Below are 25,898 nucleotides of genomic sequence, written 5' to 3'. Positions count from 1 at the left end.
TAGTCGCTGCAAATTAGTAGACGGTTCCTGACACCCCCCGCTTTATTTGATTAATGTATTCTCTCTACAGTGGGGCCTCATTGGCATTTGTTGATCTGAGAAAGCATTAGAGATTCCTACATAAATCTATTTTATTTTATCATATGCTTAGTTTAAAAAATGTCATACAAAAGATGTCTTTCCTTTTTCTCAGTTCCAATTGGCATCAGCCTAGCCTAATCCAAGGCCGTGACATCGTAAGACAATTCAGGGGCTGCAAAGTCCACAGCCACGGACCAAAGCCTACTCTGAGTTTTCTCCTCCAGGTGAGAAAAGAGCAATGGCCAGGATTTGGGGGCACTTTACTTTTTGGTAATATGGGTTCATTCCAGTCCAGTTTGGGACACATTGAGTGAACCTTACTGCATGCTTCAGGCTCCAAACTAACCATTTGTTTAAACAGCTAGATATTTTAGGTGAAAAATTCAGTTTTAACATTTTTTTACCTCTCTCCTGTTTAGTTCACTCCAACTCTATGCATCTGATGTAGGTGCTTTGTAAGTGTGCACGAGCTAGTATGTTATCGGTTGAACATAAGGAGGGTGCAACCCAGTAGCCAAGAGCTAAGACCAGAGTTGGGCAGGGCCCAGTTCTTACCTCTGCACCTGTTTCCCCGTCTATAAAATGTGGATAATCATGGCACTTACCTCACATTTGCAGGATTAGAGCACGTGGCTGATGCCTGGCATATAACAAGTACTGGACCAATAGCAGCCACGACAGTATCACCACCATAGTTTCCCACATGAGCACCTACATACCTAACACTGCCTCTTGACGGGAAACTGCTCTATCGGGTAGACACCAGGCTATGACCAGCCCCTCTTCTCCTTAAGCCAACTGGAGCCCTCCATGCGGGGGAAGTGAAACAAGAGAAAATACTCTGAGGCTTCGCATTTGGAAACTGGAAAACAGATGCGTGGAGCAGCGCCCACCTCTGTTTGAATTGTACACTGTGACAGGTTTTCTGATTCCACCTTTACAAGGATGAGTCAAGCAGTTCGTTGACATATCATTATCACGTTTTGAAGTTAAACAGCCACAGGATCTATGAACTCTCATCACGCAGTTAATTATTCCTGGATTTCTCTGTGCTCTTGAAACATATTCTATTTATTTAACCATCCCCTGGGAGCGCTGGCTGCCTTTGTCCCCGTGACACAGCCAGTGGTGTAAAACCTCTGCATCTGTCAGATTTCTCCATGTGGAACATAATTGCCTAATTTCCATTTGAAAGTACAGCCCTGACATTACAACTACATAGACCCACCAATGATCACAATGATGTCCTGACACCTACAAGGGGATGGGGGCGGAGGGGTGCCTGATGCCATAATAAATGTGCACCAGATGAATGCTTGCCTTCAGAGGGACCAGGTCTGAGTTTACAGCTGCAGATGAAGTGTTCCTTGGGAACAAAAAAAAAAGAAAGAAAGAAAAAGAAAAGACTAAAGAAAAAGAAACCAACAGATTAGCATCAGCGTGAGTCTGGTGGAGCCAGATGGCTCTCTGTGGAAACGGAGCTTTCCCGCTTTCTTCCAGTAACCCCGACCAGCAGACAGCGAGCATGCTAAGAGGGGAGAAAAATGATCTCATGCCTCAGCCAGACACATGATTCTCCTTCTTTCTCTCACACACAACTTGAGCTGAAGGAAAGTTGGAAAAGAAAAAGGGGTGAAAAAGAAAGGGCGGGGAAAGTCAGGTTGTCATTAAGAATAAGCTGGTCAGAGCCCAAAGGAGGGTGAGACGCAAGCCCCTGGCCAGGCAAGGCATCGGACAGCCAGGCTCAGATGCCCACGAAGGGGAGAGCCCTGCCAAGGGAGGACCGGGAGATGGGAGGGACTCCGCCCATGTCCACCAACTTGTCCACGGACGCTTCGTGTATAAGAGGCTGGGAGATGGGTTAAGAAGCCATGGGACTAAGCTCTGCGCTCCCTTGGGGAAGGACGGTGGATGGTGTTTTCAAATTCTTACTAATGAAAATATCCACCTCTCTCCGTGGGCTGGAGGCCAGGGTGTTTGCAATAGTCCTTGGCCTGCTGGACCAGGTCGGAAGCCGGACCAGCCATCTGCTTGGATCCCAGTCTGCTGTGCCCCTGGCCTGTGCCCTGGGGAAGGCACTGGAGCCAGACAGAGCTCCTGGGTAAAAGGAACCTAACAGGTTGTAGGTGTGGGAGGGGACCTCCGAGGACCTAAGGCTGAGAAGAGGCTCATCCCAGAGTCACTCCGCCTTCCCTGCTGAGCAGAGCATCCACTGCTCGCAAACAAACGTCTGTGATCTGCAGTGACAGCCAGACCTTGGACTGGCGCACCTGGGGCGGACCACCAGATGTTGGTGTCAGCGCACAGCACTGGTGGAGGCCGGCAGCGTGCAGGAGGCCCATGAGCTCATCCGCCCTCTGAGTGAGTGTGTGCACACCCCAGCTTGGCACTGAGGCTCCCACCCGGAGAGGTGCGTCCCAGAACGAATGCTCCCTCGGGAGTGCCGGGGGCTCCCAGAGCACGTTGTCAGCCTGGCTAGGTCTCCCTGGGCGCCTGAAGTTTGTCTCCACCAGTGTTTACGCCAAAGAATAAATAGTAGGCTCCGGGGGGATGCCAGATGCACGATGTAGTCGTTCACTTACAGCTGGAAAAGAGTATTTTGATCCTAATAAACATGGAACAAAATCCTCTCCATTTTCAACCAGGGCTGGGGCACCTGCCCCGCCATTTCTGGCATCTTCGGCAGAGCTGAGCATTAAACCGGCATATTCTATCAGGGCCAAGGAAGCTGCCAGCTGGGAGCTGGGGCCACAGGCTCCTGCTTTTCTCCTTCCAAAAACAAAACAAAAAGCCACTACTCCGCCAGGCAACCGTTTTGCTCTTCGTCTCTCGGGCAGTGCTACCACCTAACAGTGTTCCTAGTTCTGTCTGGGTTGGCTTTCCTCCCTCACCACTGAGCTAAAGGATTTTGAAAAGAAAGCAACGGGGATCGCGAGCTGGATCATCTTTCCTTAGCCCCACTTCAGCGGGAAGACCACTTAACTTGAGCATTAAAAAAAAGCACATTCACAGAGGGATTACTAAGTGTCCGTAACTCTTCTAAGGGCTTTGTGTATATGTCACGTAATCCTCATGACACCCGCACGAGGCAGGTCCTCTGATTATCCCCATTTTACAGAAGGAACATTCAGACACAGAGATGATAAGCAACTTTCCCCAACACACACAGCTGCCAAGTGGTAGAGCCAGGATTCAAACCGGGCTCTACCTGGCTCCAGGGTCCACATGTCCAGGCTACCCTGACTTTTTTGATGTTGTCGTGACGTTGAACAGCATGTCTTCTGCTTAGGCTATTTGCCAGCGCCAGGGGTGTGATCTTGGGCTACTAAACCTCCCTGAGTTTGTTTCCTCATCTGTCAGTTAGGGACTGGAAACACTGTCTTATTCATGGGGTTGTTGCCAAGAGCAGAAGTAACGTGTCACATACATGCAAGGCCAGTGCCTAGAATTTGGTTATCTATAAATGTTAGTAGTTACTATTGTTGTAAATATCCAGGGCATCTTTGTGCTCTTGTATTTCACTGTGAGGTAGGTGGGGCAGCTGTCACTAAGGCCCATTTTACAGGTGGTAAAATTGAGATACCAAGACATCAAGCAGCAGAGTCTGGCCAAGAACCCACATCTCTGGAGATTGCATTCAGTCTAATCCTGGCTTGCTCTGGCCCTTCTGAACTATGGGCCACACCACCTATTTCCAGACACAAGACACAGGTGTTGTCTGGAAGGACAGCAGAGCAAAGAATTCAGCTCTTTCCGCCTTCCCTTCCCCTCCTGCTCCTGAGATTGGCAGCCGACAGTCAAATCCGCCCTCCTAGGAACTGCTGAAGACAGTTAACGCCTCTTGGGACAAGTAAGGTCCCAGCAAGAATGAATCACAAAATTACGTGTGCCCTTCAGATTTTCCTTCTTAAATAGGTTAAAAAAATACTGATCTTTTTCACCATCACCAACTGCAGATGCTAGACCACCAGACCACTCCTCTGCCGCCCCTGGCCCCTGACCCCAAGCCTCTGAGAGCGTTTCCAGCACTCGCCACTCGCCACTGCCCAGGTGTCCCCATGCCGCAGCGAGAAGCAGTAGAGGTGCCTTCTGAGTCTGAAGGCAGCTGGCCAAGGGACCTGGTGGCTGGCGGCACTCTGCCTAATTTCCCAATCTTTCCTAACTCTGCCCTTCCGGCGATTTTCACATTTTCTCCTCCATTTTACTTTCAGAAAATCTCTGGGGAATGCGGCTTTTGTTCTATCGCTTCACATAATTCCCAGGGCTGGGAATGAAAATGATTTCCTTTCACAATCCCTGGCTGAGTGCCTTTCACATCCCGGCTGTGTTCTGGGGCGATTTATAAACTGCAGGGTCTGGGGCTCTTTCCTTCTCCTCCCTCCCATCACCATTTAGAATAAGACATTGCCCATGGCCAGCTCTGATCAGGTCAGGGTGTCCTCTGAAGTCAACCACTGGGGCTTCTGCTCCAAGGCCAAGACTCAGTAGAACCACAGTGATGAGAGCACGAGAGCCGTTCATTCCCGTTAGAAGAAAACAGAAGGAGGCCCTACAGCCCAACTTCTCATCCACGAGAACAAAGAAGACCCAACGTCTCCAAGTATCGGGGCTGGCTTTGAACTGAGACTGTGAAAGCACATTTTCCAAACTTGTCAGGGTTGTGTTTCATTTCTAGACCTTTATTCTCAAAGGGACAATGAGAAAGAGACGCAGCTTAAGTCTAAAGCTGAGAAATGAAGTTACTTTTCTTTGCCGCCATTAAACTGAGCGGGGTGGGGGGGAAAGTAACCCGAGGGGTTCGTGTTTCCCTGTCACAACAAAGCACAGAAACCAGACGGCAGCGTGTCATTAGGAAAGCGATGTACCTTTGAGCTGAAGACCACTGTCCGTCAGCTGCCTCCACGGATTCCTGTCTCTCCACTGGACTCCCTCCGGGTGCCAGCTGGTCAGAAGCTGAAACAAGACAGAGGGGTGAGCTGAACAGTCAGGCCTCAGACTGGTCCCGGGTCAGGGGTTCTGTCTGAGCCCAGCCCCAGGGAACAGAGTGGACACCATGGGCTTACTTTGCTACCTCCTGAGCAAGAGAACATCTTCACAGCTGAGGCCACAAAGGTCCACTCAGACATCTGCCTTGTTACATCTTTTGTCTGAGGCTGTGTCATCTTGTTCGGTCACTTACCAAATCTTTACTCGTGCCTAACTCACATAACAGCATTGAGCCTCCATACCTGCTGCCCTGTGACCGTCTACGAGGTCTGAGCATCCATACACACAGGGTTCAGACCCAGTGCTGCCACGGTTCATCACTAACCTCTCTGGGCCTCGTGTGTCCTCATGTGAAAAGTGGGGAAATAATGATTACACCCTCCTCCCACGGTTGTTGTGATAATTAAATTAGGTGCCTTCTACAAAGTGAGTACACAATGCCCCCCACACAGCACAAACTCAGAGATGCCAATTCTTATTTCTAAGTGTGGGAAGGAGCCCGTGGGGGAGGCACCAAAAAAGAACCTGGGTCTGTGAGCCACAACGAGGAGGGAGGAAGCGGGCCTCGGTAGGAATGGAAACAAGGAGGCTGGGTAGAGACACATCTCCTGCTCACCCTGCACTTTCATTTGGAGAGGTCAGCATCGTAGATCTTAAACTAATCTATATTTCCATTTCTCTCTCTCTCTTTTTTTTTTTTTTTTTTTTAACACTAATCATTGTTCCAGAGACGCTCAAGTTCAGAGAGGCTCCCGTATTTGAATTGAAGCTCTAGAGTTAAAAATCAGGTAATGCAGGCGGGGCTTCGTCTCCAGCCTTCTGTCCCCAAACGCGTAAATGACTTCCTTCACCATTAGGGGCTGTTAGCACCTCCCTTCCTCCTGAACCTGGATCAGTGATTACCTCTGTTTTAAGATCCTAAAAGCAATGGGTAAAACAATCAGATGGAGGCAAGTTCAATTTGCTAATGGACTGGCCATTAATGAACATAAGTGATGACACATGTGGAAAAACGTGGGCTACGGGACCTGTCCCCAGTCTCCCCCAGGCTCAGGCCCAGGATGAGGTGAGAATTTGGCGGATCTAGAACCATGCCACTGGGGCAACTCTGGGTGATGATTCATATGGAGTATTTTGCTCATGCAGAAGTTGGGGCTAAACTGACAAGGTTCATAACCCCCTCAGATGCGGCATTTGTATAAGGTATGGGTTTAGACGGGAGCTGTCTAAGTGGAGTTGGCATTAACTACAGGTTCATTTGTGCATCATGGCACATCCCACCCCACTCCACACACATGCAAAAGACTGACTCCTGCTCAGCAGTATTTTATGCTCTTTGGAAATAGATTATTCCCATATGGGGTGGGATTTTGGGTTTGTTATTTTGCTAATTCACTACTAGTCTTATTCCAAATACCCTTTATCCCTTTCACTTTGAATTACAAAGTTCATTGCAGTATTGTTTTTCTTTGAGATGTAAGCCCTATTATAATTTAAAAAGGAATTGAATTTTTCAAAAATGGAAACATTCAGGATAAATGATAAGGACAGTATGTTTGAAAAGTCTGAGTTCAGTTTTGTTTTGGCACCATCGCAAACAAAGGAAAAAGGAACTGATTACAGATGGGAATGTAGGTTTTTTTTCTACTGAGAAAGAGGAGTACTGCCTCCAGTTTGCCCATCAGCATCAGAAACGGGTTCAGCCTCCCCATCTAGTGTCTCCCTGTGCCTCAGCTTCTCCAGATGTAACAGGATACTAGACCATACATCCCTCTCCTACTCAACTCACAGGAATGTTATAAGAACCTATGAGAGAAAATCTCCACAAAGTAGTACCGTGATCACAGAACTTATTTGTTTTGTCTCTGTAATCGTACCCCAAGTAGGGGTTACCCTAACAAAAATTAAAAACTGAACAAGAAGGAGTTGGAGTTGCTTTTTAAAAAAATAAAAATAAAAAGAGGGAATATAGCAAAGAAAACTGTCTCTTTACCTATCGACAGTCAGGCTCTGTTTCTGATGTGCTCCACTTCCAGACGGCACCAAGATTTCTTTGTAACCAGGATGGATGATCTATTTTCTGGCTTAACCTCTCACAAAATATTTTGGATGTAAACTCAACACTAGGAAATAATATTTCACAAATCTCTCAGTCTCCCCTTTATGCAACACCTTTTCATGTTTTTCTTCCAATTTCTCTTCTCAAAAAATTTTCAACTTAGCTTTTCACTGCTGATTCCATTCTCTTGCATCCACAGCACAATTTTCTCTCTTCTAACCTGGCCGTGTCTCATTTTCTCACTTGTGTCTTAACTGTGGTCCTCCTCCATATCTACTCCCATTTCACTCCTATGAAACTCTCCCCTTTCTCTCCTTGAGAAAAAAATCCCTTGATTAACAGTGAGAAAAAGACGACCGGCTAGGATTGTGTTGGGGAAAGAACTGAGATGGCCTACTGAAAGCTGGACAGGCCAAATTTTGAGTTCATGCTGCCTGACAATTCAAACGAGACTTGGCCAACATGGAATTGCAAGACTCTGTTGGAATTTCTACACATATATATTTGACGTTTTACCCCAGTGCAATTCCACAATCCAGATGGTGGAAGAATTTCCTTGTTTACTTGAGAAATTCTCATTCATCATCTTTTGCTCCCCTGAGACCATTGCTCACAGCCCCTGAGGACTGCCTATTAGGAGCATCATTTTGCTACAGTGTAATGCTCATTATCATGCAGAGTTAGGAAGTGCAGCATTCTGGCTAATTACGTTTTCTGACTAATTGAGAACTACAATGTACCTCTTCCATGGATTACTAAGATCTAGACACCAGGAATAATCTAAATACCAAAGCTAAATTGAACTCGGTTAGTCCTTCTTGGAAAATTCAGAGGCAACTTCAGAATATCAGGGTCATCACAAATGGATGCAAATGTGCAGAAGTACAAGATAATTGGGGTTTCCATTCGATACAAAGTAAATGGGGCTTTTGGTGTGTAGCACCATGGGAAATAAGTGTACCATTTCAAGCACATTATTTTCTTTTTATAAAACTTGAAATGTGTCTTGAAATGTTTTAAATGTTTAAAGGAAAGAAATTCATCACCTGCTAATTTACCAAACGCTATATGTGATAATCCCAATTCTGTAACAAAAAGTACACGTGCACACACGTACCCTCACACACAAGTCTGGGAGGATGGGCACCAAAATTTTAACAACAGTCTCTCTGGGTGATAGCATTAACAGGTGCTTTTGTTTTCTTCTTTCGGTTTATCTGCACTTTCTGATTAAAAGAAATAATAATTCCTTCTATAACGTAAATGAATAAACAATCCTTAGTTGAGCAAACTAACACAGCCCAATAAATAATTAAAAGCAGCACAGAAACCCATTTCAATGTAGATTAAGAATGGATTAAATGAAAAGAGTGGTAGCAGAAGAAATCTTCCCCTGTTTGGAAAACAGCCATCACACATGCTACGCTGTCAAATGTGAACTTGGCCGGGGGGAGAGGAGGGGGGCGGTGCAGAAGTGATAGCAAGGTGGAGGCTGGGAGAACGCTGTTGTCTTGGGGAATATACATGGGATTTGGGTCATCGCCTGGACGTTACAGGCAGGGCTCTGTGGTCATAAAGGATATGATTTGGGGTTACAAGAAGGGATTCTTACATTTGCAGTTAAAATAATTCCTTGTCTGCATTTCTAACCTAGATAAGAATCAGATATGGGAAACCACACCTTGGTTTCAGTACTGATTCTCCCCCACTGGGGAGGGGGTTTGGCTGGAGCCTGAAGTCAGACTCTGTCGGGTCTCCCCAGTACCCCGTCCCGGTCCTTCCCAGCACAGGGACGGTTGCTGGCCTTTCCGTCCCACCCCACCCGTAACTCCCACCCTGCCCTGCTCCGGCCTTTGCTCTGCGGGGTCTTCACGTGTGTGGAGCACCTCGTCTCCTCCCGCTTGGTTCCATTGGGGTTAATTTTCCAATAAATCGACCTGCTCTGGGGGGGAGGGCAGGCTGACTGCACCATAGTGTTCATGGGTGTGAACAGAGAAAGGAGCCATGGCTGCTAGAAATATTTGTGGAGGGAGACACCATTAGTGAGAGAATTGTATCCTAGTGATGAAAAGGGTTCAATGGAGTCTCCACACTTGGGGGAGGGGTTGCCATTCTAGGATCGCCCACCCCCTTGCTTCCTATTTCTGTCCATGGGCAAAAGAGGCCATGCCCTGGAGGAACTACATCTCCAGCTTCCAGAAGCCCCTGCATTCTCCAGGGATCACAGCAGAGGCCACATCCTTGCCATGCCCATTCCTGCCGTCACCTGCCCGTCCTCTAAGAGTCTTTCAAGTCCTTGGTGTGTCTCCAGCCTCACCTGTGCTCGCCGTCAGCCCTGTAACCCCCAGCGCTCACCTTGCCTGGGGCTCTCCTGCCCAATGACCTAAAGTTCCCTGTGTGTGCAGCAAACCTGTATTATTTCTTTAACCCCCTGTAGTACCACTTACAGTTTTGTGCCAAGACTCACATTATTTGTTAAGTGAATGAATTCTCAACAATAGGGTCCCTAAGTGATTAAGCAGTTGGCATACCTGACCTGTCTTCAGCACTTTACAGCTTTCGGATGATACACAGTATCGCATATGTTCCTAAAAGCCACCTCCCTCGTAAAGCAGACACTCTATCACCTGTGCTTTCAGGATGAGAAAAATGAAGCGAAGAGGCCTGAGGCGCCCGAAGTGACACAGCTGGTGACTGGATAACAGGACCTGGATCCAGGCCCAGGAATTCCGATTAAGGGCCAATGCTCTTTCCACTATGACAACGGTTCCTGAGCCCAGCAGCTCAGACGACTGCCCCGTGGAGATGGCTGACAAACCAGAGCGGAACAAACCCTGCTCTGGACCTGCTGAGTCACTCTCTGCACGAGGCCCCGCCACCTGTACTGTCAACCACAGATGATTCTGATGCCCTCCGCCCACAGCTGCCTTCCACCCACAGCTCTGATGCCACGCCCGGCCAATGATACCAAAGCTGACAAGCAGTGACTTGCCCCAAAAGTCGCATGTTCCTCCAGTATTTACCTGCTTCTTTGTAAAGAGTTCATTTACACCTCCCAGGATCTCCCTTCTATGGAACGTTGTCGGGTTAACAGGTCAACTTCTAGAAAGCCTGAGGTTAAAAATGGCTATGCCATTCATCGGCCCCAAGTAGAAGAGACTGGGAGAGTTTGACAGCCATGCTTATGAAGGCCTCAGAAAAGCTGTTGAAAAGCTTTGGAGCCGAGAATGAGGGCCCAGGTTCCTCAACCTGGCTCCAAACCAGCTGGACCTCAGTTCGTTGGACACGTCTGGGAAAGGCACTTGTATCGTCAAGACTCTGTAAAGCCAGGGGCAAGGACCCTGGCAGTTAAGTGACCACAAACCCATCCAGGAGTTACCCATGGGGGTGGGAAAGTTCTTCCTGTTGGGGAGAGTGAGTGAAATATGAAGGGAATCGGCAAGTTCCCCAGCAGGCATGCCGCTTAAACTCAGTCAGGAGGGAGACCCTCAGCACTAAAGTTCTCCAGAACGATTAGGAATTGTTGTAAGAAGTCCTCCGAGCTGATTTAACCTGCCGTGAACCCAGCAAGTGGACACCCACGGCCTGTGATTTATGGGGAGGAGTCGCCTCCAGAGAGGAACCCGGGCTGCCTGCCTAAGCGCCGTACGCGGGTCAGCCTGGAACCCATTATGATAATCGTCGGGAGAATCAGCTTGGAGACAAGTTGAAGCGAGTTGAAATTTGAAAAACACATTAACAGGGTCTGAAGAGATGCCAGAAGAGCCTGCCAGCAGGGACAGCTGGAGGCCAATTTTTTAGTCAATACTGAAAGGTGGTTGCTCAAATATCCGAGTCAAACACATGATTTCTCTCCGGCTCAATACTCCCGTTTAATTGCGCTGGGGAGTCTCTCCACTGACACATCTAACACCCAAATACAGAGCGGAGTGAAAGAAAAGCGCGTTATTGAAGTGCAAATGAGGTCCTGGGCGGAGCCTGCAGGCCTGGGTCCGGCTGGAGAGGTTCCTGCCGCCCCGCAGGCGCTGGCTGGGCTCCCCGGCCGACCCCGGTAGACAGGGCTGAGGGCGGCACGTCTCAGCTGCCCTCACAGAGGGCTCTGTGGGTCGCCCCTCGCCCCTGCAGCTCCGAGGACTGCCCAGGCCCTGGGGGAGCCTTCAGGAGCCGGCGTTCTCCCCGGGAGAGGGAGGCGCGGCGCTGGAGACCAGTCAGTGGGAAATGCACGCCCCTGGGCAGCAGTGGCAGGCGTGGCAAGCAGGTGACAGCCTGGTGAGCTTGATGGGTGAGGAGAGCCTTGACTGGCGTCCTGACGTTGGGAAACAGGCCGGTCTCTGAGGTATCGAGACCCCACAGCCTGACCTTCGGGGGGAGTCCTGACAGACTGGTGGTTCCTCATGGGAACCGTTTCCCAGGATGACGCCCAAAGAGGGGCCCAGGACTGGAGGTGAGAGCTGGGGCAGCCCTCACCTACCTCAGAGCTAAGCAGGACGTTATCAGATGTAGCTAGAAACCCAGGAGAACTGGGACCTCAACCAGGATGAAGAGGAAAAGGCAGGCCCTGGGGGCAGGTGACACGAATCCCTCAAGGCAGAATCAGTGATAAGGAAGAAGCCTGGTGACCTGGAACTCAGAGCAGAAGCCATGAAAAGCACTTCCTGATTCAGTAGGTCTGGGTCTGGGGGGCTCGCCCGAGGCCCACGGCCCAGCTGGCTTTGTCCTCATTTCCCCAAGCCTCCGGCTCACAAGACACGGTTTCCCATTCACCCAGAGCGCGTGAGCTATTCCTTGTTCACAACTCCGCTAATCACACCCAACAATCAGAAATCTGTTCAGGTGGGGCTCAGAGGATCTGGCGGAAACATGGCTGGGCCATCCTGAAGCCAAGAAGAAGTCCAAGTGCAGCTGCCTATGCTTAGGGAGACTATGAGATCGGTCTGGCCTTTTCCTGAAGGAGGGCTCCTGTGGATGTGGGCTGCCGCAGACAGACAGCCTGAGGGGCAAGTCCTGCCTCTTCCACTTGCTGCCTGTGGGGCCGCGTACAAATTACACAACCTTTCTGAGCTTCAAGTTTCCTGCCTCTCTTATGGGACTAGTCATGCGGCTGGTGTAGCACAGGACTTGTATCAGATACGATCATGTGGGTAAAATGCCCAGGACAACAAATATCAGTTCTCTAGCCTTCCAGTTCCCCCCACCCACCAAACTGAGGTGGCCTCAGTTTCCCCTTCTCTTGCTGTCGGGTTTAGTTTTTGTCCAGGGAAGCAACAGTTAAAAGAAGTACTACATCATGGTCCCAGATGAGAAATTTGTCTCTCACATCTAAGCAAGAGGCCAGCCCTGCCCAGCCCTGTTGAATTCTCCCATGGAGGGGACCCCCTTACACAGCAGAAGTTTGAAAAATGAATCTCTTCACCTTCCTGGAACAGGCGTTCTTAGGGCTCCCCTCTGAGCTGTTTATGGAGCAGCCATTGAGGAGTACCAATGGCAGAGGTCTTCTCCCCTTGGGTGTCCCCATGGAGACGCAGCAGCTCCTAGCTTGCACCGTACTTCACGCTCACGCTTCTTGTGTGTGTAGGAAAGTGCAAGGCCAGACTTACCACGGCTCTGCCCACCTCCCTGACTTTGTCCCCTCCCGCTCCCTTCCCCTCCCATCCCTCTCTAGACACACTGGCCCTCTTGTTATCCTTTGAACCTGCCAAGCTTGTGTCTGCCTTAGAGCATGGTGCTGCCTGGAAGCCCGCACCTGGAGAGCCGAGTGGCTCTTTCCCTTTATGCTCGTTTCAGCTTAAATGCTGCTCCCTCCAAGAAACCTTCTTGGCCCTCTTCTCCATTACTCAGTTTTATTTTCTTCTTAACGCTTATCACTACCTGAAATGATCTCATTTATTTTGTTCCATGTTGGCTGTCTCCCTCTACTAAAACCCAAGCTGTGTGAAGGCAGGGACCTCATGTGTTTAGTTCAAGGAACGTCACAGATCCCACATAATGCCTGGCCTCCACTCTCTGCATTCCTGGAGCATCAAGAAACATTATTGAATGAATGACTCTGTGAATGTTACATTCCAAACTGTAATAGCATTGGACAACTGCTCAGGGCTTGAACACTGTCAGAAACATATTAACTGCAAGCAGGCAGGGAGTGGGGAGGGAAGGAAAACGCCTCTGGGTGATGGCAAGAAGTCTGCTTTGAGCTTCGCATGCTCTAGAATCCAGGATTCCACCTGCCCCCAGATCAGAGCCAGGGAAGTTTTGCTCTGTCTCCTCTCACTGGAATTGAACAGAAGGGTGCTGGTCATTCCCTCAACGTCATATTCTGGGATCAAACTAGAGGGAAGTGTACAGGCACTGGGGCGGTGCCCAACGCCAAGGGCTCAAGCCACACTCAACCTAAGAGATGTCTGTTAAAAAAACGATAGCTAACTCTTTGCAAGGATTATTAAGCTGTTCTAACTCTTTCCGTGGATTGTCTCATTTGTCTGATGAAATTGTCTCGGTGACCAGGGATGGTTTTTGAAAGATCCCTGGGACGTGATCCTCTGTAACAGACACACAACTGCTGCTTTGCCTCAAAAGCTTGACTCCACCGGGATCGCCGAAACCCAAATGGAGTTTCCAGAAAGGGAGAGGGAGGCAGTGGCAGCACGAAGCCAGAAAGGAGAGGGGGGCGGGCCTGCTGCTACAGTGGTTCGTCCTGCAAGCCCGTCCCCGGTCCTCCAGCACTCGGCTGGGACCCCGCTGTGTCAGTCCTGAGAAGGGCTCCTGAGGAAGCGGAGGGCTCGCCAGGGCAGTCGAGAGTAAGCATGAATTGAGAGAAACCCTCATTTCCACCGCCTTCACGGACAACGAGGAAAAGAGGGTCCCTGCGCCGGGCTTTGTGGTGGGGTCCATGCTGTGCGGCGTCTAGGGAAGCTCCAGGCGGTGGGTACCAGGAGGTCTCCCGCACCCTCCCGACAGGCAGCGCGCCACCGAGGGCACCGCGTCCGCAGAAACTTCATTTCGTGGGTTCACGGCGGCTAATAAGTTTTTCTGAGGTTCAGAGGTTCTTTTGGAGGGGGACAGAGAGGGCCCTTTTCATAATGAGGGACTCCCACTTGGGGTGGGGAGCTGGGCGGGTTGGGGGACCATTTACAAAAAAGCTTCCTCAAAACACAGAAGCATCCTGCCCCGGGGCCCCAAACCCCACCTGAGCTGCCCCTCCTCCGCCCTTTCCCCTCCCCGGGAGCCGGGCCTCCGAGGCCGCGGCCGCGCTGGGAGGCTCTCTAGCCATCTGGCTATTCACCACGGGCTGTTTCACTCTTGGGAAGCAGCTGCCGGCTGTCTGCGGACCTCGCGACGGCCAGAGTTCCGCTGTCTCGACGTCCCTGAGCACTCGCTTCGTCAAGAAAAGCACGAGGGGAAGGCCTCCGAGCGCGCGCCCAGGCGGGGCCTTCCTAAATGCCTCTGAAGGCGGCAGCCTCGGGGCGCTCCCCGCCCCGGGCGCCGAGGGCCGGGAGGGCACTGCCCAGGCCCCGCCCCCAGGGCACACGAGGCTCCCCTCCAGTTCAACCCCTCGGCCTCCCAGGCCTCCTCGAGTCACTCAGAGCCCCGGGCGTCCCCCAGGGATGACGTGACGCGGACGCGGCTTGGGAAGAGCGCGTTTCCCCTCCCCCATCCCGGGCTCTGAGAGGCTGATCCGGCCGCGTGGGGAAGTGTCCCGTGGCCCCTGGAGGCTCATGGGTCACATTCTCGGACGCTTTGGACACTGAGGGAGCAGTGTCAGCACGGGGTCTCCCCTGAGGGATCCCGCCCTTCCTGTTCCGGCTGGAGCTGCGCCCCCGGGGCGGATGTGGGGAGGGGAGGGGCAGAGACCCCCTTCCCCAGAGCTTGACAGCCAAGGCTCAACGTGGGAAATCCTAGGCTGATGAGGAAAAGGTGAGGGAAATATAGAGAAATATGAAAAATAAAGAGAGCGAGAGAGAGCGAGAGAGAGAGAGCGAGAGAGAGAGAGAGAGAGAGAGAGAGAGCGAGAGCGAGAGCGAGAGAGAGAGAGAGAGAGCGAGAGCGAGAGAGAGAGAGAGAGAGCGAGAGAGAGAGAGTGAGAGAGAGAGAGAGAGAGAGAGAGAGTGAGAGAGAGAGAGAGAGAGTGAGAGAGAGAGAGAGAGAGTGAGAGAGAGAGAGAGAGAGCGAGAGAGAGAGAGCGAGAGAGAGAGAGAGAGAGAGAGCGAGAGAGAGAGAGAGAGAGAGCGAGAGAGAGAGAGTGAGAGAGAGAGAGAGAGAGCGAGAGAGAGAGAGTGAGAGAGAGAGAGAGAGAGTGAGAGAGAGAGAGAGAGTGAGAGAGAGAGAGAGAGAGATGGAGATTTCCCCCCACCCCCAATCCCTTCTGCGTTCCACACACACAGGGTTGCGTTTCTCTGCACAGAGATACCTGGCCAGGGGCTCTGCTGGGGGCTGACATCCGCCCAGAGGAAGGGGTGACTTTCCTCTGCTATAAGCCATAACTGGGGGCTACCTACCCCCTACCTACCTGGGTGCCTTTTCCCATTTTGCACCAGACACTGTTTGGGATCTGGGAGGGGCTGTCCCCTCCTCCCTTTTCACATCCTCTCCCTCTCCTCTTTCTCAGGGTCCATCTTGAGATCTTCAACCAAGACATCCTTACTCATTTCTGTTGTGTTTTGTTTCCAGCTCAGAACTGAAAGTGGGGTTAGATTCTACTGACCCAGACCATGTTCTAGAATCCTGTTTCTCAAATTTCCAGCTTGAGAGCCACCCGCGGGGGGGCGGGGTCTGGGAGGAAGTGGTCTCGGGTTTGAGTTAGGCACACCTAGTTGGTTAATCCTGTACAGCCCTCTGTCCTGTGGGGAGGACTAGTTGGTGAGAAGGACAGGCAATGTCGGTGGGTGAAGCGCCCAGAGCCTAGAGATTCAGAAACTCTAATGAGGGTGGCTCCTGGTTCTTACTAGCCAAAGCTATTTCTCCTTTTTAATTTAGATCTTTCTATCTCAAGTGTCTCCAGCAAGAAAATGTGGCCAAAACCAGTCACAGCTCACAGGCATACTAAGGTGAGCTGCTATTAGAATGATAGCACCACCAAAACCATTTAAAAAGCTTTCAGATTTCTATCTCTTCGTTGGTATAGCTCCACTTTTAGAAACAGTAACTATAATTCATTTGTCCCAAAGAGACATCCTTCGTAAATTAGCTACGTAAACAAGGAACCTCTGGATTTAGAGATTTTCCTCTGCAGGCCCCGGGAGCAGCTAAAGATTTAACTTCTGTCAGAATGGATGCATTTCTTTCACCAGTTTGCTTCAGAGGTTCAGGAAGGCTTGCCTTCAGCTACTGGGTCTCCCCTTCAGGTTAGCACTTCCCAGCATGAACTAGGGCGGTTGTTAAGAAACCCTGACCGTGTGGGGGGATGCGCTCCTCCATGCAGCTGAAGGAGGCCTATTTGGTGGACTCCAGCCAAATGGTGTTTTAACCTAAACTCACTCTCTTGCCATTACTGGAGGCAGGTGAGTCACAGATTTTGTTTTTCTTCCCTGTTTTCAAAGCCAACAGACAATGAAGAAGGTGGAAGTTGCCAGTGTGGGAAGAAGGCCTGTCTGGAGCCTCCCCGGAGGCTGAAGAGCAGAGGAAGGTTCCGCAATCCTCCCCCAGCTGCCGGAGAGGCTGAGGGAAAAGCCCCTTCCTTGGACAGGGAAGAGCCTTGAAAACAAACGCATGAGGGACCCTTTAGGCTGCGTCCATCAGGCCAACTCAAGAGACATCCTAACATCCAGGATGCAAGAGAAGAGTGTTCAGGGCAAACTGGTCGCACGGATCCTCAGGGGCTGTTACCAAATGGAAGGTTGCAGCGTGGGCGTGGGCAGGGATGGTACCCACGCTGGCCCTCAAACCCAAGGAGCTCGCTAAACACAGCTGAAGTTGTTAGTGAGGAAAAAAAAAAAAAAAAAAACATTCAGCACAAATGACGAGGCTTATCTTTTTTGCTTACCCTCAGGATCAAGGCCAGTTTGAGGTCTCCCCATGATCTCATCCTCTGAAGCATTCAAGTTCTGGATCAGAAAGTATATGGTCATTTTCCCTTTCCCTTTCACTTCAATTTCACCCCTCTCAATTATTTCAAAACCTTGATTTTCCAGGGCTCTGCCCAGAGAAAAGAAAAATGCCCCTGATATCCAAAGATCGCAGTTCTGCAACTTGAGAGTCGGCTGCAACGGGAAGGGTGACGCAAGAGAAGGAGTCTGGGACCCGAGGTGAGGAGTACAGGGAGGGGACCATGCAAAGGGACAGGGCTGTGCGATGACTACAAAATGTGGACTTGCTTATGTATTTACTGTCCGCTGAGAGATGTTGGAGACAAACCACAGAACGGTGCAGACCAGCAACGTTTCAGATTCATGCCCAGCTGCCTCAGCCAGGGCTCGGCACCCATCAACCTTCCCTCGTCCTTGGCCAGTTTTGTGCAGATTGCAGACCTTCACCATGCTCGTCACATTCCCGCATTTAGCACCTGCCCGCCTGGTGTCTATCCTCCCCTGCCCCCCTTTCTATCACATCCACTTCTGATAATGTCCCAAAACCTCTGGTGAATATTTTTCACTCCTGGTCACTATATTGGACACTTTTTATTCAATTCTTCCTCCATAAAAATATCCACAAGGATTCTTCTCATCCTGAATTCTCTTATTTCTCCTGCCTCTTCCATAGGTCCCTCTTCCTCCACCTGCCACTTAAATGTTAGTTCTTTCCACTGCTCTTCTCACGCCGCATCCCTCCCCAAGTGATCGCACCAACTCTCATTGTTTAATTACCACCTCTATGTTATTACTCCAAGTCTGGATCCCCAACCAACACCTTGGCTCCAAATCTCACCCATCCATTTAATGGCACCTCTCCCTAGATGCTCCCCAATTCCTTTGAATTCAACACTTCCGAACTTGACCTCATCGTCTGCCCCTCTGAACTGGGATCCTTCTCCCTTGTCCCATCTCAGATGATGAGATTCAGGCCCCATTCGCCCAGGATGGAGACCTGGGAGACACTCAAGGCTCCTCCCTCATTCTCATCCTCTATTCCTAGCAATTACCAAATTTAGCTGATTTTATTCCTCAGATTCCCACTGATGAATTGTTTTGGTTCAAATTAAACTCTTATCTGGACTTCTCTTTCCTATGTCCTGATGCTCAAATCTGCCCTTATGCAGCCTTGAGCGGTCAGTGTCAAACAGGACCCTGACCCTGTCATTGTGTCTGATCTCACACTCCTTAGGGGCCCCTCCTCACCTACAATGAGAGCCCTGCCCTTCAGTGAGGCACACACAGCTCTCCCCACTTTCTGCCTCATATTTTCCACCCCAGCAAAGCTAAATCATTTGTAGTTCTCTGCACTTATTCTTCATCTGTGTTTGTACTGCTTGCTTTTCACTCCCAATACACCAGTTTGGGATAAACTGTGCTCTGGGACTCCTTCTTCAAGATCCAGGCCAGGAATCTCCCTCCTCCACACAGAATCTCCTGACTGGGTTTGGCACCCTTGCCCCACGACACACACTATAATTCCCTCAGTCATGAGAATGGGTGGTTAAAGCCTGATCCCCTGAGTTGTATCCAGGCTGTTTTGCTTCCTAGCCTACTTGTGACGTGAGACTAGCGATTAACCTTTTAGCACCTGATTTTTTTTTCTTCTCATCTGTAGATGAGAACAATAATAGTATATCTTCATAGGGTTGTTGCAAAACAGTAAATGGACTATCATATGTTGACAAACTTGGAAGAGAATGTGGCCTCTTACAAGTTCTCAGCAAACCATAAGTATTGTTTCATGCATATCTTGACCACTGTACTTATCACACTTTAAAAATAATTATCTGTGAATATTTCTTTCTTCTTCCACTAGACCAAGGGTCAGCAAACCTTTTTTTGTAAAAAACCAGATAGGAAATATTTTCAGCTTTGGGGGCCACATAGTCTCTTGTCACAACTACTCAGCTCTGCTGTTATAGCATGAAAGCAGCCGTAGATAATATGTAAATAAAGATCCTGGCTGTGTTTCAATAAAACTTTATTTACAAAAACAAGCAACAGCCAAGATACGGCCTGTGACTCTAATTTGCCAATCCCTGAACTGGACCATATGCTCCATGAGAGCAAAAACTGTCTTATAGTAGAGGCTCAACGATAGTAATTGTCTGCCACAATGTCCTCTGTAAGTGTGGCATGGAAGGAAAAACACAGGCTTCCTCCACTACCCCCATCTGGTGGCTACTAGGCACTCTGTACCTTCTGAAAGAAAAAGGGACAAAGAGAGGTGTGAATAAGTGAATGGTTACCTGTAGGCCGTGGGACTAAGATGCGCTTTGTTGGGAAGCCCGTGACTTTCCATCCTACAGACTGTATGCACAGTGTCGCCAAACAAGCAGTGCCGCTGCATCTTGTCCCCCATGACACCTGCCAAGGCTGGTGCCGTAGGGATGCCCACTCTGATCTGCAGAGAGAACCTCCCTGAAAAGAGACCATCAGATACTCTTGTTTTTATTTTTAAATTAAGGTATAATTTACATAAAAGGCATACATAAAAGGCAGACCTTAAAGTATTTAGCTCCACGAGTTTAGCAAATATCCCTGCAGCCACCATCCAAAATAAAATACAGACTAGGTCCATCACATTTGCAAAATTATCTTGTGCCCCTTTCCAGTTAAGGTCCATCCCTCCCTGCAGAGGTCACCACTTTCTTATTTCTTCTCCCAGAGATGAATTTGCCTGTTCTGCAACTTCACATAAATGGAGTCATATAGTATATTCTGTTTTGTATCAGACTTCATTTATCCAAATCAATGTTTTTAAGATTCACCCATACTGTTATACGTATCCGTAGTTCATTCTTTTATTTCTAAATACTAGTCTATTGTAAGAATATATCACAATTTATTGTGTCCAGTCTTCTCTTCACAAACATTTAGGTTATTTCCCATTTGGAGCTGTTGTGAGCATTCTTTTACAGATCTTTTCATGGACATACATTTTTCATTTTTCTCAGGAAAATACCTAGAAATAGAATTCCTGGATCACAAGGCAGATGTATACATGTATTACAAATATTTTTCCCATTCTGTGATTTTTATATATGCATTTTCCTTAATAAGCAGAAATTTTTAATTTCAATGAATGTATTAGTTTGCTGGGGTTAACACAATACCACAAACTGAGTGGTTTAAACAACAGAAATTTACTTTCTCACGGTTCTGGAGTTTGGAAGTCCAAGATCAAGGTGTCAGCAGGTTTGGTTTCTCCTGAGGTCTCCCTGCTTCACTTGCAGATGGCGGCCTTCTTGCTCTGTCCTCACATGGTTTTTCTCTGTGCACACACATTCTTGGTATCTCTTCATGTATCCAAATTTCTCTTCTTATAAGGACACCAGGCAGATTGGATTAGAACCCACCCTAACAACCTGATTTTGACTTGTTACCTCTTTAAAGGTCCTATCTCCCAATACAGTCAGATTCTGAGGTACTGGCTGTTAAAGCATCAGCATATGAATTTCAAAGGGAACACAATTTGGCTTAGAACAATGAAGTTAACCACTGTTTTTCTTTCATAGTTTGTGCTTTTGGAAACACTAAGAAATCATTGCTTACTTCAAAGTCATGAAGCTATTCTTCATATTTGCTTCAAGAAACTTTATGGTTCTATCATTTAGGTCTGTAATATATATCAAATTAATTTTTATAAATGGAGTGAAGTAGGTTCATTTTTCTTCCCATATGTATATTCAATTGTAACAGAACCCACTACTTAAGAAGAGATTCCTTCTCCACTCAACTGATTTGGTACCTTGGTCAAAACTCAATTGTCCTTAAATAAGTAGTCAATTGATGGGCACTATATACTGCACCAGTGATCTATTTGTCTATACTTCTGCCAATTCCACTGTCTTTATTACTGCAGATTTAAAATAAGTCTTGAAATTAGGTAGTGTAAGTCCTCCAATTTTGTTATTTTTTAAGATTTGAAACAGTCTATTTTTATTTTCCAATTTGTTTATCCTTAGTATATAGAAATTCAACTTTTTGTTTACTGCTCTTATATCCTGTGATCTTGGTAAACTTATAAGATCTGGTAGTTTACTGCAGTTTCTATAGGATTTTCTAGGTGCCCCATTGTTTGGTTTATGAATAACAATAATTTTACTTCTTCCTTTCCAATACTTATGTCTTATTTTTCTTTTTCTTGCTTTATTGCACTGGGGTGGGGATTTTGGTATATTTGACTAGAAGTGCCTTTCTTTGAATTTATCCAATTTGGGTTTCTCTAGCTCTTGAATCTGTGGGTTGATATCCTCCATCAGTGTCAGGAAATTCTCAACCATTGTCTCTTCAAATATTTCTTCTGACCCATTCTCATTCTATTCTCCTTCTAGTACTCCAGTGCACATATGGTAGCCCAATTGATATCCTACAGATCTAGGATGCTCTATTCCACTTTTTTCACCCCGTTTTCTTCTTTATGTGTCAGTTTGAATAATTTCTGTTGCTCTGACTTCAAAATCCCTGATCCTTTCCTCTACTGTGTCTAGTCTCTTTTAAGCCCATAAATTGAATTGTTCTGATTTCTGACATCTTGGTTTTCATTTCCATGGGATGGATAGATAAGTAGTGTATATGTATATCTCATCAGTTCAAATGTGTTGTTTCCCTTTTCCAGCAGATTCTTTCAAATATTTATCAAAGTTATTTTAAAGACTGTCTGATAATTCCAACATCTGGCCATCTCTGGATCTGCTTCTATTGACTATTTTTCTCTTGGCTATACACCACACCACCATTTTCTTGTTTCTTCTTACAGCTCATATTTTTAACAATTTAATTCTATAAAAGTACAATGGAGACTGAAGTAGGTAATATTTACCCCTCAGAAGAGTTTATACCACTTCTTCTGGCAGACTGCTAAACTGGAAATTGAGTGAATTGAATCTGTATTTTAGTTAAGTCAGGGCTTTTTCCAGAGATACTGTTAGACTCCATTCAGCAATTTTTTTCTTTTTAACATCTTTATTGGAGTATAATTGCTTTACAATGTTGTGTTAGTTTTTGCTGTATAACAAAATGAATCAGCTCTATGTATACATATATCCCCATATCCCCTCCCTCTTGCACCTCCCTCCCACCCTCCCTATCCCACCCCTCTAGGTGGTCACAAAGCACCGAGCTGATCTCCCTGTGCTATGCGGCTGCTTCCCACTAGCTATCTAGTTTACTTTTGGTAGTGTTTATATGTCCATGCCACTCTCTCACTTCATCACAGCTTACACTTCCCCCTCCCCATGTCCTCAAGTCCATTCTCTACGTCTGTGTTGTTATTCCTGTCCTGCCCCTAGGTTCATCAGAACCATCTTTTCTTAGATTCCATATATGTGTTAGCATTCGGTATTTGTTTTTCTCTTTCTGACTTACTTCACTCTGTATGGCAGATTCTAGGTCCATTCACCTCATTACAAATAACTCAATTTCATATCTTTTTGTGGCTGAGTAATATTCCATTGTATATATGTGCCACATCTTCTTTATCCATTCATCTGTCGATGGACACATAGGTTGCTTCCATGTCCTGGCTATGCAGCACTGGTTTTAAATATTATGAAGGCTGGATCTGACTTTCTCTCCAGCAGGACATAGGATCTGAGCACCACCAAGGTTCTGAGGACATCCTTACGCTAACCCCAGCCAAGCTTCCAGCTTTGTGAATTGTGGGAATTCTCTTTATGCTTTACAGCCCAACAGTGAGATTTGGGGATGTCTCCTTGTTCTTCACTCCCACCTGGACTCTCTGCACTTTGGGAGAATTTTCTCTACCATTCTTCTCTGCCCCCAGACTTCAAAGGGTCATTGTAGTGCACTAGGTGAAGGCCAAAGCACCTCAGAGCAACCTGTCTTAGTTCTCTGACTCTAATATTACCCTTCCATGGACCACGGCCTTGCATTTGGGAAAGGCCCACACTCCTCTGGAACTGGGGATCTCTCTCAGGTCTCCTCCCCTATCCCTAGACTTTGACCGAATGAACCTATGCATTTGGTGGAGACCTGTGGGGAAAAAGTTGGTAAATGGGTACCGACTCTGTGGCTAGAACTTATCAAAGACGGGCTCTTTGGGATTCTAACCCATCATTCCAGCTCCAAGGTGGCCATTAAAAGTTCACTAAACTTTAGATTGGTTTCTTCTTACCCCCACCTCTGGTAGATTACTTCTCCTGGGGCTCCATGAGGGATGAATGTAATCAGTCATGGGTGTCCTCCTCAAAAGGGTTTGCCACTTTCTGGAATTTGGTTCATTTATATTTCTTTGCTACGTGATTTTTAAATTTTTTTAACTACTAGCATGGAAACAGAATTATCTTGCAGCTTTCAATATCCCAGTCAGACTTACTTGTCTTTTCATCTTTTCATGCTAGATTTTCTTTTCCCTAAAATAAGATTATAAATTTCTCTAGGAAAAAGAATCTGCCATACATTTCTCTGAATCCTTCAAAGCACCTGGCACTCATGCATAGTGTGACCTCAGCAAATGTGTATTAAAGGCTTTATGAATGAAAGAGTAGAAGATCTCAATGAGTATTAATTTTAAAACTGTAGAAGTAGCAGCGCAATTCTCCTAAGAGAGACAATGTTTCCAGCCCTCTCCCCTACTTCCTTAAATAAACCCACATGATATACATTTTCTGGTGGATATTTAATGATGCTCTTAACTATGTCCCTATTCTTACCTTAGAACTGATAACATCTTTTCTGGTTTTTTTCTTGGTAAATCCACTATGCAAGTTTCCAGGGATTCATTGTTTAATTTCATTCTTTTTGGTGTAGCACTATTATTATCTCTGTTGACACGCCTCCTTCACAAATAGACACACATACTGTCTATTTACACAACAGTATATTTTCAATTATTCTTCAGCAGCTTACATTAGAATTCTTTAACCAAAACACTTATCTTGTATCTGACCTTCTTATCTCTTCTCCCTCATTACCACCCCCCATCTTGATCTTTTAATTTATTACATTGGGGGTTTTATACAGCAGCTGTATCGGTGTGTTTGCAATGAGCCGGTATCATGGACATGATACATGGCCAGCTTTTACTCTGAAGACTTCCATGGACACCATAACCAGGACCTGCAGCATTTCTCAGCTTCTAAATCATTGAGGTGATGGCGAATGTGGTGCATTTTCAGAATCTCCCACCTAGGGATTATCATTTGGGAAAATCCTATTCCATCTTATAATTGGCTTTATTTATTTTTAGTTGGCTGTTTATTCTGCAGATCTGACTGACAGGAGTGGGAAAGGGATATAGATTTTAAAAGACTGAGACACTGCTCTACGCCACCTTGGGGCAGTTAGGATCAGCTGAGTAGACAGAAGAAGACATTTACTTTTCATCACCAAATGTGTCCAACTTTTACAGTGTGAACAAACTTCCATACGTGGAAGAGTAGCTTCCTGTATTCCTGTGAGAAAGGCGATCAGATGTCTCGCTCGTGGCCATGTGCTGAAGGGAAAGCTATTCTGAATATCTTATGGCACCCTGGTGTCTGGACGGCTGGCTGGAGACAGTTGCACACCTCAGCCTGAGTCCCAAGCCTGTCAGACGGCATGCTGGATATACAATTTCCCTAAGCGAAGAAAAGTGGGCTGTTTAGTAAACCTGAACCACTTGTTGAAAGTCTCGAACAAAGAGGCAGGAATTAGAAGTGAGCTGCCTCCCTATGGATTGAGCCCTACAAAGTCAGTGAGGAGACGTGCTCAGCGCTGTCCTCGGTCATGGACAAAGGAAACCAGTGTGAATCGCATCACAATCCCGAGCTCCACAGCCTCTTCTCAAATTTGAGAGAATAACATCCTGACTAATATCTCTATTACTTAGTAACATATGCAAGAGAAGAGACGAGTTGGGAGAAATGACCCATTTTAATTACTGTCACATACCCAGTAACCACCCAAGCAGACTAATAAACAGGATTCCACTTTTTTGTGCGAGGTGGTTGGTATTAAGCAAATAACTCAGTTGCTCTCTGCCTGGATGGGTTCTCCAGTAACAGGATTCATCATTTCTTTTACAGAAATTCTCATCCCCAAGGCAAAGTTAGCTATTCTTTGAGCGTGGCTTCCAATAGGCACTGGTACACCGCCTACGACCATATAAGCATCTGCTATTGTTTCCACCTGTAAGGAGCAGGGGTAAGGGGGGATTCAGAGAGTTTTCTTAATGCACTAAATATTTTTTGTCATTTTCCATGTATTGATAGAAGGACCATATTAAAGCTGGTGGTTATTTTCTAGGGGTATGAGGAGCATGACGGGAAAGGTGAGAAGAAAATGACAGGTTCTGCCTTAAATCTGTTCCCACATCACCACCCCAGAGCCACTGCCTGACTGCATTCAGCACTCAAAGCTTCTCACCTGCTCTCCAGGAACAGTCTCCCCTGGCCTCCCAGACTCCATCTTCTCAACGCTCTGGTCCATCCTTCACAGGGCTCCAGCGTGATCATTCTAAATATCAAATCTGATCACAGTAGATACTTAAAAGTACTTCCAATGACATGATAGAGCTCAAGTCCTTATCTCACCAGCCTCCTCTCCCATCACTCCCTGTACAACTCACTCAGGGTTCCCAGAACATTTCTTCTTCCTCTCCAGTGTCTCCATGGCTCTGCCTGTGTTTATGCCTAGCATACCTAATAGTCAGTCCAATAGAAAGCTCAAAATATGTGCCCCCTATATCATATAAAAAATTAACT

The 25,898-nt window shown here is 47.4% G+C and overlaps 1 protein-coding gene across 1 annotated transcript in view; it reads right to left on the bottom strand.

The window, feature by feature from the left end:
• Positions 1-3,671: 3,671 nt before the first annotated feature.
• LOC131743533 (guanylate cyclase soluble subunit beta-2-like) overlaps positions 3,672-25,898 on the bottom strand; it is a 35,161-nt gene continuing 12,934 nt past the window's right edge. Inside the window, 7 exon segments of the mRNA XM_059042343.1 lie at positions 3,672-3,799; positions 4,947-5,034; positions 9,754-10,195; positions 16,882-16,938; positions 17,081-17,254; positions 19,440-19,594; positions 25,177-25,323. Coding sequence (XP_058898326.1) covers positions 3,672-3,799; positions 4,947-5,034; positions 9,754-10,195; positions 16,882-16,938; positions 17,081-17,254; positions 19,440-19,594; positions 25,177-25,323 — 1,191 coding nt within the window.

This window comes from Kogia breviceps, chromosome 16 (assembly GCF_026419965.1).
Source record: "Kogia breviceps isolate mKogBre1 chromosome 16, mKogBre1 haplotype 1, whole genome shotgun sequence".
In the NCBI taxonomy this organism is placed as follows: domain Eukaryota; kingdom Metazoa; phylum Chordata; class Mammalia; order Artiodactyla; family Physeteridae; genus Kogia; species Kogia breviceps.
Note: the sequence above shows the minus strand (reverse complement) of the source record. Positions and strands in the feature narration are given on the sequence as shown.